The sequence below is a fragment of the Lissotriton vulgaris genome, chromosome 4_1 (assembly GCF_964263255.1).
Source record: "Lissotriton vulgaris chromosome 4_1, aLisVul1.2, whole genome shotgun sequence".
Classification (NCBI taxonomy): Eukaryota; Metazoa; Chordata; class Amphibia; order Caudata; family Salamandridae; genus Lissotriton; species Lissotriton vulgaris.
In genome coordinates this window covers 1,381,356,297-1,381,374,523 of record NC_141691.1, presented here as the reverse complement: position 1 = coordinate 1,381,374,523, position 18,227 = coordinate 1,381,356,297, and the positions used below count along the sequence as shown (strand labels likewise).

Sequence of the window (18,227 nt, the reverse complement as noted above, 5' to 3'; positions counted from 1 at the left end):
ATATTACAGTAACTGTTGAACAAATTAATGCAAGAAGATACAGGGCAGTTTTTAATGTGTTTAATATTTCAAGACTATACGTTCCCACTGCTTAATAAGCCTTGCTTTATTGCTGCATTCATTTGCTTTAAAATGCACCATTTGCCAATCTTTTTTAAATTTCTTTCTCAGGAGAGGGACTCTCCCTAGACCCCAGATTCGTCCGTTGAACTTGTTCGCCAACTAGTGTTTTCTATTGGAAAGGGTAGAGCCAAAGCAGTCTTGCTTAGTAGCCTAGCCCTCTTCAGAAGTCAGACTTGCTTGGCAACCCAGAAATTCTCTGAAATAATGTAGGAGTTTTCGGTTATGAATGCCTAGAGTAACTGAATTTTTACTCCATTTATCACATAAATAGTGCTGAAAATCACACCAAAAAGATGCCAATTTTCAAGAAATGTCTTCACGGGGGTAGAACCCCCCGAACCCCGCTTATTGCCGTCATGCTCGCTCTCTGTGCTCGCTCTCATGCGTGGATTCGTTCTGCATACGCCACACCAGTTTCAAATTCCACCAGCCGCCACTGCGTTTTTGACAAGTGGGCTGGAAAATCCTAAACCTAAAAACAAACTCTACAGGAAGCAATAATACTGGAAAGTAATCTGGCCACCAAGAAGAATTTTAAATGAGTGAAAGCTTTAGTTAATTCATCCTCTGCAATGGTTTATAGGAAGCAACAATTCAAATTAGTTTGCCCAGCCGTTCAGCTAACAATTAATTCAAAATCCATCCCATAGTGCGATGTATTGCTAAGGCTGGGCGAAAAGACTAGAGAGGGGAGGTGAGGAGGCAACAATGACACTTACCATTGCACATTCTCAACAAATAGTTTTTTCCAGCTGAGTAGAAGGTATTCTGATAAAATAAAGGACAGAGAAAATTATGTTGATACTGCCATTCCATGACGCTTTCCATTTACCAATGAGCAGAGCCAATAAGCCAAGAGCAATAACATTTAATTAAATTGATTGAAGTGGTTTAGTATGAATTTGAAGCAAGAACTAAAGGGGATAAGCAGAGCAGAATCAGAATAAATTGTTGTTATAGGATAGTTCATAAAAACCATTACAAAATCAAAAAAATGCATTACATTTGAATATTTCACATACTAAAACTAAAGAAAATGTAACAAACAAAAAAGAAAGACAAAGAAATACAATTAGTTATAGCCGGAGCACAAACAATATGGCTCCTTGCATTCAGCAGCATGAAAGAAATTAATTACTCTTGATAAGGCACTAGCTTTGTCACAATCTAGACAAAATCTTAACAGCAGTCCAAAAGATCCTTAGACCGTATGTATACTAGGAAAGTAGACTTAAGCTAATACCTCTTTAACAAGAAATCTACAATGCAAAATATACATCAGGTGTTAAATGAAGCTGAACAAAGCCTTTAAACCGCTTACTAGTCAGGAAAATGCACCAATGTTGACTAAGTTCAACCACAAGCACCAACAAAAAAGGCATCCAGGGGCGTGGCCTAACCGAGCATTGCATAAGGCGCACTTGACCTGAACTCCGGACCCCAAGACCTATCGAGAGCAAGCCACTGCATCAGATGAAACAACTCACCCTCCTTGGCAGGCTAGCAGCCATAGTATCCTCATATCCTGTGGGGATTGTGCTGGTTCCCTGGGGGATCCGTCTTGACACTGTGGGCGCTGCTGCTAATGGGGGTTCGAGCGGAGGCCGTGGCGCTGCCATCTTGCCTTGGAGCCCCAGGGCTCATCGGCCCAAACTTATGTGAAAAACTAGGACCCCCTGTATGGCTCTAGAACTCCTAGGACAGGGCAAAATACCAAAGGGAAAAACTTTCCTAGGCAGTAAATACCGTAAATATTACATTCATTTATTTAACATAATGTGGGGGATGACCCAAGCTCAGCTCAATTAGTCAACAACTGTTTAAAACATGTTGATTATTATTTTATTGGGGACGCAGGACTCTTAAGCGGACAATACCTTTTTGCCCCAGGAGTCTTGGATTGCGAAGGGGACCCGGGGTTACATTGAGCGGCTGCCCCAACTTGAGGCAGACCTAGCAGCCGACACGAAGAAGAGGCGCCTGGTCTGTGGAGTGTAGGAATCTGGCTCTGTATATAATATCACTGGGTGGAAATACTGTGCGCAGAGCCCAGGGGTTGCCCAAAAGTGTGCAGGACTCAATGTAAAGCCCAAAGGGCTCCATTAGTGGTAGTGTGGACAAGCTGCCTTAGGCCGAACACAGACATTTATTGCACAACAGTGATCAATAATGGACCGACGACTCAAGAAGGAGATCCAGACCAATTTTATAAAATTAAACTTTGTTTGTACTTTATTTTAAGACCCAGGTCTTTGTAGTAAGGTAAGTATGTTTTTAATAAAAAATACTTTTTACTTTGAAAAATCTTTTTCACACAGTTCAATGTTATCCTATGGGGAAAACAATATTGCAGTTAAACAGGTAAGTATTAAACTTACAATCCCAGTCTTTAGAACCAAAATTCAGAGAAGGCCAGGGGTCAGGTAAGCACCAGAACTGCACCACCAGCGGCACAGGGGTGGCCAGGTGCAGAGGTCAAAATCGGAGTTCAACCCAATGCTTTCCAATGGAAACAGGGGGTTCTGGGAGCCACACTGCTTGCAGGTAAGTAGATCGGTTGCAGGAGCTAAGCTTTGGGGGTTTGGTTAAGCACAGGGGGGGCCTCAGAGCAGCACCAAACATACACCACCAGCGGCACAGGCGTGGCCGGGTGCAGGGTGCAAATTTGACATCAGGTGCCCAATGAGGATTCTTCTGACTGCAAATAGGCTGCAGGTGTGGCACCGGAGGTTGCAAGAGGAAGACCAATGCCAGCAGAGGTAAGTTGGGATGTAGGGGGTAATAGGGGCAACGTCCGTTTAGCTCACCAAGTCCCAGGGGCTTCGGGTGCAAGGGTGCCTTTGGATGTGAGAGTATTCGTACAGGAGCCGGTCGAAGGGAGCCTCTGGATTCACACTGCAGGCGCCATCGTGGAGGGCAGGAGAGGGCAGCCAATGCTGGACATGAGGTCAGGATCGCTGGGGAGACTTCACTACACATGTGAGCCACTCAGACTCAGGCCGTGGGCGTAGGGTGCAGAGCTGGCAGGAGACGCAGGCCCACCTGAATCCGTATTCTTTGTAATAGGTTTCTTCAGGACAGGTCCATTGTCCATGGGAGAGTGGAGTCTTTTTCCTCAGGCAGCAGTCCTCCCAGGGGTTTCAGAGGTCGCTGGCTGCAAGACCGGTCGCAGATTTGCAGAAGCTAGAGACAGGACGGTGAGGCTGGGGCCACGGCAGTCGTCGTCTTTCTTCTTCTGTCGCAGAACTGTGTGCCAGGTCGGGGGGAGCCACCTAAATACTAAAATTAGGAGGCATTTTAGGGGAACAGCAGGTAGGGACAATGGGCACCTTACCTGGGGTGACTACACCCTCTATTATGCCACCCTCCTGTGGGATGGGGCGTAGATTGGAGGGGTACCTCAATCAACAGGATGGTGGGGACTAAAAGTTGTGGTTCACCTCACTTCAGCCACATTAGGGGTGGGGTTGGCAAAGGTGGGCACACCTCCTATTCCGGTGAATTTTCACGCCGTTTTACCACCCAACGTGGGGGTGTAAACCAAGAGCTGCCATCTGCTGCTAGCAGCAGAGGCTGGGAGGTCGCATTACGAAGGCGGCAGGCCTTTGAATCTTTCCTGTTCGAGCACTGGCCCATCATGAGGGAAGAGGCACGACACCTCTTCCCCAGATTTGCATTGTTTCGTGCCCCAGAGAGCATTGACCCAGCCCTTTGGGGAGAGACTTTCCTCGTATAGCCGGCGTAGTTATGCACGGACCCTGCCAAGAAGTGGGTCAACTGTTTAGGCCTCGTTGGCATTTTCTTATTATTCATATTAATATGCATTTTTCTTTTTCTATGTTGTCAGGCACCCCGCAGGAATCACCCTTCTCCCTTTCCTCTGTGCCCCTTTTGCTGCTCGCACCATGTGCTTCCCTCTCTTGGTATAAATGACCTCCACCAACCAACCATTTCCACCCGATCGTCTCCTCTCCACAATGACAGTGGGTTACCACATGGTTGCCACTCTCCCCTGCTCGCTTTAACTTTCACTGTCACTGGCCTATACCATGCCTCCCTTCACATTCGCCACACTGGCAAATCTCATAGTCTTCCCCCATGGCTACTGTCCCTGGTGCTATACTTCTCACCCTCAATGTGCGGGACTCAATGTGCCAAACAAGAGGAAAAAGGTATTGCAATATCTTCTCCAACAGAACGCCAAATGTATTTTCTTACAAGAAACCCATCTCCTACAGCAAGACACTCTCATGGCACATCCCACATACCCCATTTATCACTCGGCCTACGCTACCACTAAGACAGCTGGGGTTGCGATTTTTGCAAGGGCTTCTTCTGTTACAAGGTCCTGCAGGTGGTCTGGCATTGGGGGGTAGTTTCTTGAAGCCAACTATTCAACGAGGTTCATGACCCCTCACTGTCAAACATATACACTCCCAACCAAGTCGAAGATGCTTATCTCAGGAACCTGCTCAAAGACAATTTGTCACATGACAGGTGGGACGTGGTGGTGGGGGGACTTCAACCTAGTTTGGGACCCTGAACTTGACCTGATCTCTAGCAGCTGCGACACTCTGTGCTGCAACACCTTACAGGATCCGGCTTCATTCACTACCGGTATCGTTACTAGTGTAATTGCCATCGCATTGTTTAGCCGATCTCTGTAGCATTTTAGCGTTTCTCGCGCATAACGCCGCACTATCAGATATACTTCATAGCGCGACCTTGCTGTGGCTGTTTCTGCATATTATTTAAATAGACTGCACACTCGGCGCATTTGACCATTTGCTGCCCCTGTCCCGCTTCCCCTTTGACCCTCCATTTTGTTGTTGATTTCCCCTGGCCCGCCCCTCATCCCCGCTACCGCCTCCCTGCTGCCCCTCCCACGCTCCGCCCCCTTCACTCTCCATTTATGTCAGATGTCCACACGCGCAGCGTCCACGCGCTTCGGCCGCCCCGAAGGTGCGCCAAAGGTAAGCCCGTCTACGCCCGTCCGCACCTGGCCCGCGCCCAGCGCCAGACCCCCTGGTCCACGCAATGCCCAGCCCTCCCGCATTACTTACGACGCCTCCCCCCTCCTAGCCCTTAACCCCGGCCGACTCTCCAACTGCGCCCAAGCCGCTCCTGGACACACCCATGGACCCTTCACATGCTACTCCTGCAAGTTCGACAGCACCAAGAAAAACTCCTCATCCACGATCACACAACAGATATCTGACTCCAACCACCTAAAATGCATCCTGCTCAACACCCGCTCAGTCCACAGACACGCCATCGACCTCTGGAACCTACTAGACACCATTTCTCCCGACGTCGCCTTCTTAACAGAAACTTGGATGAACGCCTCATCAGCCCCAGACATCACCATTGCCATCCCGGAAGGATACAAGATCATCCGTAAGGACCGCACCGACCAAACAGGAGGAGGCATCGCTATCGTCCATAAGAACTCCATCCGCATCTCAACCAGCTCAGACGTCAACCTTACCAGCGCCGAACACCTTCACTTCCAGATCCACACCGACCCCAAGACCACACTCAGAGGCACACTCCTCTACCGACCTCCAGGACCCCGTGCACAATTCAGCGACGTTATCACTGACTATCACCCCACACGCCTTCCCCTCCGAGGAATACATTCTGCAGGGAGACCTCAACTTTCACCTGGAAAAGAGCAATGACAATCTCGCCAACCTCGGACTCAAACAACTTGTCACTACGCCCACCCACATCGCAGGTCACACACTTGACCCCATCTTCACCTCCAGCAAACATGTCTCCTTCAGTCACACCACTACTCTCCATTGGACGGACCACAGCTGCGTACACTTCATCTACAATAAGACCACAACTCACAACCATCCTCAACCTACTCTGCGAAGAAACTGGAACAAAATCACCATCGACCAGATCTCCTCATCGCTTCTCCAAAACCCCCCTACCCACTCCTCAAACCCCGATCAAGCAGCCATTAACCTCACCCAATGGCTATCCAACAGCGCCGACATCCTAGCACCGCTGAAAAAACGTCAAATCAAACTAGGCAGCAAAAACGCCTCCTGGTTCAACGATGATCTTAAGAAATCGAAGAAACTCTGTCGCTCCCTCGAGAAGGCCTGGAAAAAAGACCCAAACACCAGCACCAGGGACGCCTTCAAAAACGCCACCCGCATACACCACCAACGAATCCGATCTGCCAAGAAAGCCGCATTCAAAGACCGACTAGACAACAACGCCCACAACAGCAAGGAATTATTAAACATCGTCAAAGAATTTACCAACCCCTCAGCCAACTCCAACGACATCACCCCCTCTCAAGCCCTCTGCGACTCCCTAGCTTAGTTCTTCCACAACAAAATCGCAGACATCCACAACAGCTTCGACAACCGACCCGGAGACCAACTCACCCAACCTTCTGCAGGACCTTCACCCCCCTTGAACATCCTTAATGACTGGAACCCAATCTCCACTGAGGACACCATCCGCCTGATGAACTCCATCCACTCAGGATCCCCCACAGACCCCTGCCCTCACCACATCTTCAACAAAGCAGACTCCATCATAGCACCACACCTCCGAGACGTCATCAACTGCTCCCTCAACTCCGCCACCTTCCCGGAAAGCTGGAAACACGCAGAACTTAGCGCCCTTCTGAAAAACCCCACAGCGGACCCCACCGAACTCAAAAACTACCGCCCCATCTCGCTCCTTCCATTCCCAGCCAAAGTCATCGAGAAAGCCGTCAACAACCAGCTCGCCGCCTTCCTCGAAACCAACAAATCCCTCGACTCCTCACAGTCCGGCTTCCGAGCCAAACACAGCACGGAGACCGCCCTCATCGCAGCAACAGACGACATTCGAACTCTTCTGGACAATGGAGACACAGTCGCCCTCATCCTCCCCGACCTCTCCGCAGCCTTCGACACAGTCTGCCATAGCACCCTTCTACAGCGCCTCAGAAACATCGGAATCCAAGGAAAAGCACTGGAATGGATCACCTCGTTCCTCACCGGAAGAACCCAGAGAGTCCGCCTCCCACCATTCATCTCAGAGGCCACTGAAGTCATCTGCGGCGTACCCCAAGGGTCCTCACTCAGTCCCACCCTCTTCAACGTATACATGAGCCCCCTCGCGGCCATCGCACGCCAACACAACCTCAACATCACTAACACCGCCAAAACCAACCTACATGAAGGAATGAAAGAAGTAGCCGAGTGGATGAAGCACAGCCGTCTGAAACTGAACTCAGACAAAACAGAAGTCCTTATCTTAGGTACCTCCCCCTTCGCCTGGGATGACTCTTGGTGGCCAGAGGCCCTTGGAAAAGCACCCATCCCGACGGACCACGCACAGAACCTGGGCGTCATCCTGGACTCCTCACTCTCTATGAACAGACAAGTCAACGCCGTTTCATTATCTTGCTTCAACATTCTTCGCATGCTCAAAAAAACATTTCGCTGGATCCCCACCGAAACCAGAAAAACGGTCACCCATGCACTGGTTACAAGCCGCCTGGACTACGGAAGCACCCTATACGCCGGTATCACCGCAAAACTCCAGAAAAAACTCCAACGCATCCAGAACGCATCAGCCAGACTCATACTAGACATCCCGCGTAAAGACCACATCTCTAGTCACCTGAAAAACCTCCACTGGCTCCCCGTCAATAAGAGGATTACTTTCCGACTCCTAACCCACGCACACAAAGCACTTTACGAACTTGGACCCGAATGCCTCAACACACGACTTTCCTTCTACACCCCCTCCCGCCAGCTACGATCCTCCAACCAAGCCCTTGCTACCGTACCTCGCATCAATAAAACCACCATGGGAGGTAGATCCTTCTCCTACCTCGCAGCTAAAACCTGGAACTCACTCCCCCACTCACCTTCGTCTCACTCAGAACCATCTAGCATTCAGAAAGCAACTTAAAACTTGGATATTCGACAAGTAACTCCCCACCCTTCTTCAAGTGCCTTGAGACCCTCCGGGTATGTAGCGCGCAATATAAATCTTTTGACTTGACTTGACTTGACTCCTTCCAAGAAACTGATGCAATGTCTGCAGCCCTCAAGCTTGATACTACAGACAAGGGCTTGGTCGACGCATGACGATACCATCACTCAGACACCCTGGATTTTTCATTTTTCTTCTACGTTCACCAGTCATATTCTCTTATTGAATATTTCTTTCTCATCCATTCCCTACTGCGAGACCTCTACAACAACCTCATATCGTAAAGCTCAATCTCAGATCATGCACATTTAGAAGTGAATTGGTCTCGAATGGGGAAGACAACTCGGTCCTGCCCGCAATGGCGCCTTCCCTTGTAGCTCCTACACAATTCTGTAGATGTTGATGACATCAGGATAGAGAACTATTCAGAGTCCAACATGCACCCAGATATCTTGGCTCATATGCTCTGGGATGAGTCTAAAGCCATCATTTGAGGCACAATCAATACTATATCTATTGCCTGGCCACAGGAAATGAAGCTGGTCAAGACGGGCCTGGCAGCGGACATCAAAGACCTGGAACATCTTGACCACTCCGCGCCTAGACTTCTAGCTGCAGATTCCACAACAGAACAACACCTATTATGGGGTAGGTCTGTAAATTGGTTCAAACCAAAAATGTTGTGTAGGTAAGAGCAGAGGACATGCCGCCCTCTGTAAACCTGGCTGTCCAGACAGTAGTGCTCTATGAACATATGGAGTTGCATCCACTTAGCTGCCTGGCAGATGTCCAGGACAGGAACTCTGAATGCCCAACACAGTGGTAGCAGCTTTGGCCATGGTAGAATAGGGTAGCAGGCCTTCTGGAGGCTGATTTTCGGCCAGTTCAGAGCAGATCTTGATGCAGAGTACAATCAAATGGGAGATGGTCCTCTACGGCACTCGCTTGCCCCCCAGTGAACCCCACAAAGAGCAGATGATCCACCCTGTGTGCTTTGGTAGGATTTATGTAAAAAGAGCCCGATTGGAAGACAGATGCCAAAGCCCCAGAGTTCTCAATAGCATACTCCCCAGGCCCAATCCTCAGGCCACTAAGATGGCTTGGACCTGGTTGTTTCTAATCTTCAGAACTCAGAGCAGGGGTGGTATCAGCAGGAAGGCGTACAAGGAGTCCAGAGTTCCACTCCAGGCCGAACAAACTCCCTAAGGAGAGGCGCCTTGGAAACTCCAATGCGCTAAACCATTGACACTACACATTCTTAACAACGGCGAATAGATTGAGCCAAGGTTCTCTCCATTTGCGTAAGAGAACGTAACTACCACTCGTCATCCATTAAGCTGCGCCGGCTAAGCTTGTCTGCCCTAGCATTTAAAGATCCTGCCAGGTGGCTCACCACTAAAAAGATCCCATGATGGTCCAGCTATTTCCAGACATGTAGCGCCTCCTGGCACAGAGTCCAGTACCCCACACTGCCATGCTTATTGCAATATCATATGGTCTGTGAGCACCTGCAGCGGACTCCCTTTGAGGGACAGAAGGAGGGCCTTCAACACAAAGTCGCTGGCCCTCAGCTCCAGGAGGTTCATATGAAGCCTGGTCTCCAGCAGAGACCAGATATCTCCATCCCTCCCAGATGGTCACCCCAACCCAGAAGGGACGCATCTATCACTGCAGTAAACTCTGGGAGTGGAAGGAAGAGGGGGGCCTGCAGATGCCCCAATCATCATCCAGTAACCACCATTGCAGATCTCTCGCAGATCCTTCAGGATCTGGATGTGTTTGGAGAGGTCCCCTAAATGTTGGGCCCACTGAGACTTCAGATCTCATTGCAGGGCGCGCATACATCACCTGGCATGCTGGACCCGCAGAATACCAGGTTACAATGAGACCGAGTAATCTCAGAGTTGACCTCACTGTTAACCAGGAAACCGGCTTAAAGATCAGAATCATAGCATATTGTCCTGGACTCTCATGTTTGAGGAAAGCTGAACCATGCCCAGAACGGCTCAAATGAAGGGGAGCCTCTGAGAAGGAGTAAGGTATGATTTCGGCACGTGGATAGTGAACGTCAAAGATGAATGAATGATTGCCATAGTCTGGCGGTGGGTGACAACTGCCTGGGGCAAGCCTGCCTTCAACAGCCAGTCATTGAGAGGGGAGGGGGGCTGGAGAAGGAGAGGGGATAGTGGGGGACTGAAATCCCTAACCTGCCATGGTGTGCTGCTACCACCACTACCATATTTGGGACACCTGTCGGGGACCACAGCAAATTGAATATTTTCTTGACCCACCATGAACCACAGGTAGTGCCAATGGGCCTGCAGGACAGGCATATGGAAATGGGCATTGTGCAGGTCCAAAGCCACCCTCCAGTCTCCAGGGTCAAAGGCAGCCAAAACCTGGGCTAGTATGATCTTGAATTTCTTCTATAAGAGGAAGGTGTTGAGATGGCATTGGTCTAAAATAGGGTGAAGTCCTCTGCCCTTCAGCACCAGAAAGTTGGGAGAATAACAACCACAACTTACTTCTGGCACACACTCTCTCCGACTGTAAGACGGACAGAAGGTGCTCTGTCAGTCGCTCTACGAAAGGTGGAAGGTGTGGCGGAGTGGCAATGAAAGGTAAGATGCACCCCTTCCAGATATCTGTTGGACATAATGGTCTGCCTAAATCCAGCAAGTATTATCGGATCTTGCCTTAAACCTTATAGCTGTGCTCCTCTAAGGGCAATCTAAAGGTGTTTGGCAGGTGGGCTAGTGGGAGGAGGCAGCGTTGGTTGAAGGAGCATACTTAACCAGACCTCGTGGGGTAGTGGGCGCTGTGGCTGCCGAACTGCTGTGCACCCTGCTAAGGCTAAATTGGCTGATGTTATGGGGGGGTACCTCCGCCAAAGCCACAAAAGAACCAGTAGGGCCGACATAGCTGGCAAAGGGGCAGATGAGCCTAGAGACAGTGAGGTAGCTCTGTTTTTCCATCTGCTTCGGTGTTGAAGGCGATCCAGAAACTAAGCAGTACTGGGACAAATTGTGAGATAGACTCTGATGTCAATAGACTTTGGGAACAAGAACGAGAGGCATGGTGACACCCTCACACCTTCTCAGGCATATGTGAGTGGTCGGAAAGGAAGGAGTCCCACTTTTTTTGGGTGGTTATTATCCCCTCTAGACTTACCCGAAAAGTTAGAGATTGAATACTCCTGCGACTTCTGGTGAGTTAATGAGACCAGGACCGACCCTTCGACATGAACCAGTCTTGTGGAGTCTTCGATGTGTGGCGACAGAGTTTTGCCTTGTGGTCTCGTATGGCTTTCGGGTTCATCAATGCACAGTCACTGCAAGCCATAGATTTGTGGCTCGAACCCAGGTATCACAGAAAAACCTGGCAAGGAGGTCACAACATTTGTTTGCAACAGTCCACCAGAATTTAAAACCTGTTTTTGAGAGGAGACATTTCCCTTGTGTAAGAAGCTGGTTCTTTATATAGTGGACCAAAACGAGGTACACTGTGTAATGGTCCAAGCAAATCCTCAATTGATGTACAGACGCACAAATGATATCCCAAATGGCTCTTTTTTGTGGTAGTATGGGCGGGCAGTTGGGCATGTCAGAATGTAGGGCTAAGCATTTATTGCACACACAAAGGCAGTAAATGAGAAATCCTCAAATAAATCTAAAACCAATTTATAAAAAGAACTCAAATTTTCATATGAATTTAGATACTAAGATCATCGGAATCGGGTAAGTACTTTCGAGGTTTCAAAAGTTCACACTTTGTGCAATTTCTGAAGCGTTAATGTTATCCTGAGGGGTGGGGCGAGGGAATATACTGCATTTGGGCACTCATCAGCAAGTAACAGGACCCTTCTCCTAGACTTAAGAGGAGTATGGGGCAAGGTCCAAGGCCACAGCAACAGGTCACCTCTGGCAGCACTGGGGCGGCCTGGTGCAGAGGTGTATTTCAGCATTTGGGTGCCCCGTTATTTACAATGGGGAACGGTCTGGTCAAAAAGAGGCTGCAAGCTTGGACTGGGGGCCAGTCTGAGTGAACTCATGGGGTGGGGGGGGGGCTGGGAGGGAGGGTTCCGTTTATGAGATGCTCAAACATGTAGGGACATCGTTGGTCCACTTCTCCTCCAGCTGCAAGGTTTTGGTGCAGTGGTGTGCTTAGGCTTCAGGCCTGCCCAAAGAGGCTGCAGATGGTGACAGGGAGTCCAGTCTAGGCAAACCCATGGGTGAGCACAGCTGAGCGCGCACTGCATGGGGAGAGGACCTGGGAATCGAGATCTTCTCAAGCGGATTGGCTGTACTGTTGCACTCAGATCAAACGCCATTTCCCCAACTATCGCTTGCGTCTGATACACTTCAAATACATACACAGGCTGTATCGCACCCCGCCCAACTCCACAGATTAGGCCTGGTGGCAAATGACAGATGCTTGCGCTGCTCCGCGCCTGTGGCTGATTTTGGTCATCTCGCCTGGTTGTGATCCTGAGTCTCGGCATATTGGCGGGTGGTTTGTGCAATTATCTCCGAAATCACCTCTTCACCACTCCAACCTGACCCCGTGATCTGCCTCTTTGGCTTCGTTAAATTTTGCCTGGATCCTCCTGCCGTTTGATTGCCATGCTGTTGGTCCGTGCGCTACGCAGGGTCTCAATGTGTGGGGGCAACAGGCCCGCACCTAAGGCAACTCTCTGGCTTGAAGACGCATCCATCTGCCAAACCCTCCTATCGGAGTTCTGGGATCTCTTGCCAACCAGGTCTCGCCCATTGGATATATAGGACCCACTCGTTACCTACCTCTCAAGTCATGACCCTCAGCAATCTGCGACTTCTCCCGCGCTCCCTGCCGGCCGCCGGTGTTAGTCCATGAGCTGTTCCCTTATAGTCCATTTACTTTGGTTCACTGTCGGATCTCTCCTCCAGTTAGAACCCCCCCCCCTCTCTCTTCTGTTTGTATTGATTCTTCTTTTTGTATTGATTGTTTATCTATGCCCTACTAGTGTGTGATTGGATTTTGTGTATGTGTGAATGATTGCATTTGGGGCCCCACTAAATGACTGTTGACTGACTCAACCTTTGGACTGCTGACTTAACATGTCAGAAGAACAAACCTTTGCATACAGCGAAGATCATATAAAAAATCTTCTCAAGAACCCTCCTTCTTTCGGTTCCGCTACTCTCAGTAGTACCGCACAAACAAACAACGAATCGGACAAACTTATTCGGTTAAAGAAAAAACAAATCCGGACGGATTTGCATGGCCACTATCTTCTCCAACACCTCAGGTCAGGCACAATACCTACAGGCTTGATTGTTAAAAACATACCCGTGACCTTTACGGAAGATAACATCTACAAAAAAGGCTTCAGTTACATTGAAACCAAATGTAGCAGAGACCTCATGGTCTTTACCATTGAAACCGCGCAAAGGTTATCCATAGCACAATTGGAAGAAATCGAAAAATTGGAAACAGAAATTAAAGTGAACCCCTTGATTCAAGACTCTAAGATTCTTCTCGAAAAAGTTGATAAGGAAATCCTGGAATTCAAAGATTATACGGTGCAACAAAAAGAAAACAATTTTGATAGAGACAAACGGAATTTTTCTCTTGAAAAGGCCTATCCCTATCTGCAACAAGATTTTTATTCTCGCCCAGAAGCGAGACGCTTCTTATCGGACAACCAAGGTCGATCAAGAACTAAATATCTAACCTTCTCGGACACATCATCGTCAGGAGGAAGCGACTCTGAACCAGGTACATATAGACCCCAATTTAATCGACGTGGAGGATACCAACAGCAGCAATACCAACAAAATTTTCAACAAAATAAACAACAACAACAGCCTTTTTTAGATCAAGGCCAACAGAAACCCCGCGGAAAAACAAGATACAACCAGCCATGGGAAATGTCCACGAGGAGACAAAATTACAAAAACTAGGTACCTCATCAGTTATCAATCTTTCCAACAGAGTTCTTTCCTCGTCTGAAACAAGTGTATTGGAAAAGGGACTCTCTTTTGTCCCTGCAAAACCTCCAGACTTTGTGAGACTCAAACTGGAATTTATTGAGTTCTGCAGGAAGATCCGTCTGATTGCATTTTTTTCAGGCAAAGAAATAATGTCGCAAGCAGAAACCACGGGTTTAAAGAAAAAATCAACCTTTTGTCCACCAGCTTTTAAAATACCTAAAGAAGTGATATACTTTGAAAAAACTGTGTTGTCAGCTATTGCCTCAGAAGAAAAAAAGAACAAATCCTTTACCAAACACAATTTGTCTAAAAAAGAAAAAGACGCACTCTATTCTCTCAGAAATGATGAGAATATTATAGTCAAGCAAGCCGACAAAGGCGGTTCGATTGTTATTTGGGGCACCAACGAATATATAGCGGAAGCCAATCGACAGCTACTTGACATAGAATGCTATCGGAAAATACGATCTGATCCAACGACTGAATTTCAGAGCGAACTTGAAAAAATCCTACAGAATGGTTTTGAACAAGGTTTTTTGGGCAAACAAGAATTCAGTTATCTAGTAAACAAACACCCAAGAACACCATTGTTCTATGTACTCCCAAAGGTACACAAGAATGCCAAATCACCACCAGGCCGCCCCATAATATCCGGGTGCGATTCACTGTTTGAACCCATCTCTAAGTTTATTGACTTCTTCCTTAAACCTTTCACATTGACAGTACAATCTTTCTTGAGAGACACCTCAGATTTTCCGTGTAAATTACAACAATTACCATTTACCGAAGGCCAGGATTTACTAGTAAGCATGGATATAGTCTCACTATATACCCAAATTCCCCAAGACCAGGCCTTGGAAGTGGCAGAAATCTTCTTGGACAAAAGAGATCGTCCAGCGAGAGTTCCTACGGACTTTATTTTGGAATTGGCTAGAATGGCTTTAACTAAAAACTACTTTAAATTCCATGATGACTTCTTTCTCCAAATTAAGGGAGTAGCCATGGGCTGTCCCTTTGCCCCGGAGCTGGCTATACTCTTTATGAGTGTATATGAGGACAGATACGTACACAATAACCCCTTCTCACAATGGATAGGGGGCTGGGTTCGTTTCATTGACGACATTTTTTTCACATGGTCCGGCACAATGGAACAATTAACTGACTTCCATGGATGGCTCAATAGCCGCACAAGGGATATTAAATTCAGTATCCAGTCATCACCCACAAGACTTTCCTTTCTAGATGTGGAAGTTTATTGCACAGATGGACAGTTGGTGACTACCCTCTTCAGAAAAGAGACTGACCGCAACAAATCCTTGCATTTCTCAAGCAACCACCCGCGCAGTTTGAAAGAAAATTTACCAATAGGCCAATTTCTCCGTATACGTCGAAATTGTTCATTTAAAGACGAGTATATGTACCATGCAAACTTGCTCATGGAGAGACTTTTAGACCGGGGATATCCATCTAAATTGGTCAAACAAGCAATCAAACGCGCGTGGTGGACACCACGAGAAGAACTCTTGAGAAAGAAAGAAAAGAAAAAACTCGAACGCACAGTATGTGTCACTACCTTTGGGGCATCATCTAACTTCCTCAAAAAGGTCATCCACCAGAACTGGCATCTAATAAAGGATGTTGACATACAGTTGAACGCCAAACCACTCTTTGCCTTCAAAAAAGATAAGAGCATTGCGAACCAAGTCGTTAGGGCTGCCGTCCCTGTCAAGAAGACCCCCACAATACGTGAATTTGTCAATTTACCTCCAGTTACAGGCCACAAGAAGTGTGGAACATGCATGTGTTGTAATTCCACAATTGAGGGGAATGTATTCCAACATGAAGGAATCTCATGGAAACACAACACCTTTACGAACTGCAAATCAAAAAACTTGATCTACGCCATCCTATGTCCATGCCCCAAATTGTACATAGGGAAAACAAATCAGGAAATCAGACAGAGAATCTCTCAACATAAATCAAGAATCAAGAAAAAAATCACCACAGCACCCCTTGTACAACATTGGATTGACGAGTCACACGGAGACCTGGACTTCAGATGGACCGTCATTTCGAAATTAGAGCATGACCAGAGGGGCGGAGATCTAGAGGCCAAACTAAAGCAACGAGAAGCAATGCTGATCCTAAAATTCAACTCGGCCACTCAGGGCTTGAACGAAATGTCGGAACTTTACAACTTATGAACAGAGTGGTGTTTTTCTCTCTCCCCCCATTGGACATCTACTGTAGTAAGAATTCATGGACCCATTAGACAGCAATGACACTTTCAATCACCATACACTCGATCTACAACGCACTTACATTGGTTGCTAAGCAACAGCTAATAAAAAACCTCTAGACCTACGGAATCTGCATAATCTACCAGTAATTAAACGGACTAAACCACGCTTTTGCATACTCCTAAACAAATATTGCAATCAGCACAACACGTTCAATACTGGAAAACTACGTTTCCCAGAAGCCTTAGCAGCAAGCTCTAATCACTTATACAACCGGGTCAACCGGGACAATCACAAACGCGCCTCAGTGCTGGACGGAGCCGCGTATGGAGGAGACTTGAGAAACTAATACCGGTAAGAGTTCCCTTGCGCGCAGCCGAAATGCTTCAATCCATCTGTGCACTTTTGAATGTCGCCTGATGAAATCCGCTATTTAAATACGAGCATAGACATGCCATCGTTTTTCAGAGCGCAGAAGTGCCCAAGACAATTTTTAATTCTTCCTAAACAAACATAAATGGACGCTACCGAACGCTAAACGACTCCATTTATTCGCATACCCGGCACCTAGAAACAACGCTAGAGGCGTCTAAACAAACATAAGAGCTCGAATACACCCGCCCCACTAAACCCGTCTTTTGAAATATGAGCATATGCGTGCCATTTTTATTACTGAGCACAGGATTGCCAAAGTCAATAGGACATTTTTTCTTTTCTTCATTACAGAATTGTTTGAAGAAATTGACAGCAATAAACTGACCACGCGGTCACACCGCCCATCCATGTAAGTACCCAGATTAACGATCGATATCATTGTGTTCGCTTTACTGGCTAACCAACACTAATTATGCCCATTGAATTCTTAATATTACAGCTACACGAGTAGCCACTTCGTTGAGAGACCGACCACTGAATCATAAATACAGGTATGATCTGAGAGAGTGTGTGTGACTGATAGAAGTCGAGTGTTGTGAGTATGACTGACAGAATGTTTTTTATTTCACTTCTGTAGATTGAATCTTCACGGTCCTGATGAGAATCCCTGCTACATAAGGGATTCGAAACGCGTCGACCCCTGTTCTCTTCACCTCCGCTTTTTCAAATAGACCAATCTCCCCAGGATTACAACTTAAAAACTGAATTATCAGATGGTCTATTATATGAAAATATGCATAAACAAATCTTGTACTAACCACTAGTATCCGCACCTGTTCTCCAAAAACTTTATTCAATACAGGGCGTTTACACTTGTTTCTGAACAGGTTTCATTTGTTAATGTGTTGTCAATTTGTCCAGTCTTGTATGTTCATGTCTCTAAGTGCACTTAATGTTGTCCTTTGAATGTTTATTGTGTCCACTGAATGTTTTGCAAAGTGATATACATCATATGTGAGTTGTGACATTCTTTGATGTCTTTATATATATTGGTTGTTTTTGTATATACCTTTCAAGTCTCTATTTTTGTGAAATAATTCTTGTTCAAAAAGGTCCAACAAAAATATAAAAAACATAAGGAATAATATTCAAAAAATAAAAAGAAATATTCATAAGAAACCAGACTAAAAGATTGGTCTTTCAGAATTGAGGATTGTTACTCAATTAGCAGAAACTATTGAATTGAAGTGCAGTACTGGCATTTTTTTGTTGATTCCCTTATAGTCCATGGCACACCCATTCTCCCTGCCTTCCCCTCTATGTCTGTTGCCTCCCCTGGTCGTCTGCTTTTGCCCCCCACAGGAGTTTATGATAACACGTCAATGCATTGTCTCTAATGTCACACAAGTGTGCAATTATCTCTGCTGTGCTGCAATGTATTGTTGTGCCTAATCTTCTGCATTTGTGGAACTATGTAATTGTACTGTGCAATCTTTTTCAAATAAAGTTTTTTTTTATAAATTAAAAAAAGAAAAAAAAGGGTGAGCACAGCCTTTGAGGG

At 47.0% G+C, this 18,227-nt stretch overlaps 1 protein-coding gene across 2 annotated transcripts in view; it reads right to left on the bottom strand.

The window, feature by feature from the left end:
* THOC1 (THO complex subunit 1) overlaps positions 1-18,227 on the bottom strand; it is a 449,280-nt gene that overhangs the window by 340,823 nt on the left and 90,230 nt on the right. For both annotated transcript variants that reach the window (XM_086965617.1, XM_086965619.1), the window contains exon 6: positions 843-891. In XM_086965617.1, coding sequence (XP_086821743.1) covers positions 843-891 — 49 coding nt within the window. The remainder of the gene's footprint in view (positions 1-842; positions 892-18,227) is intronic.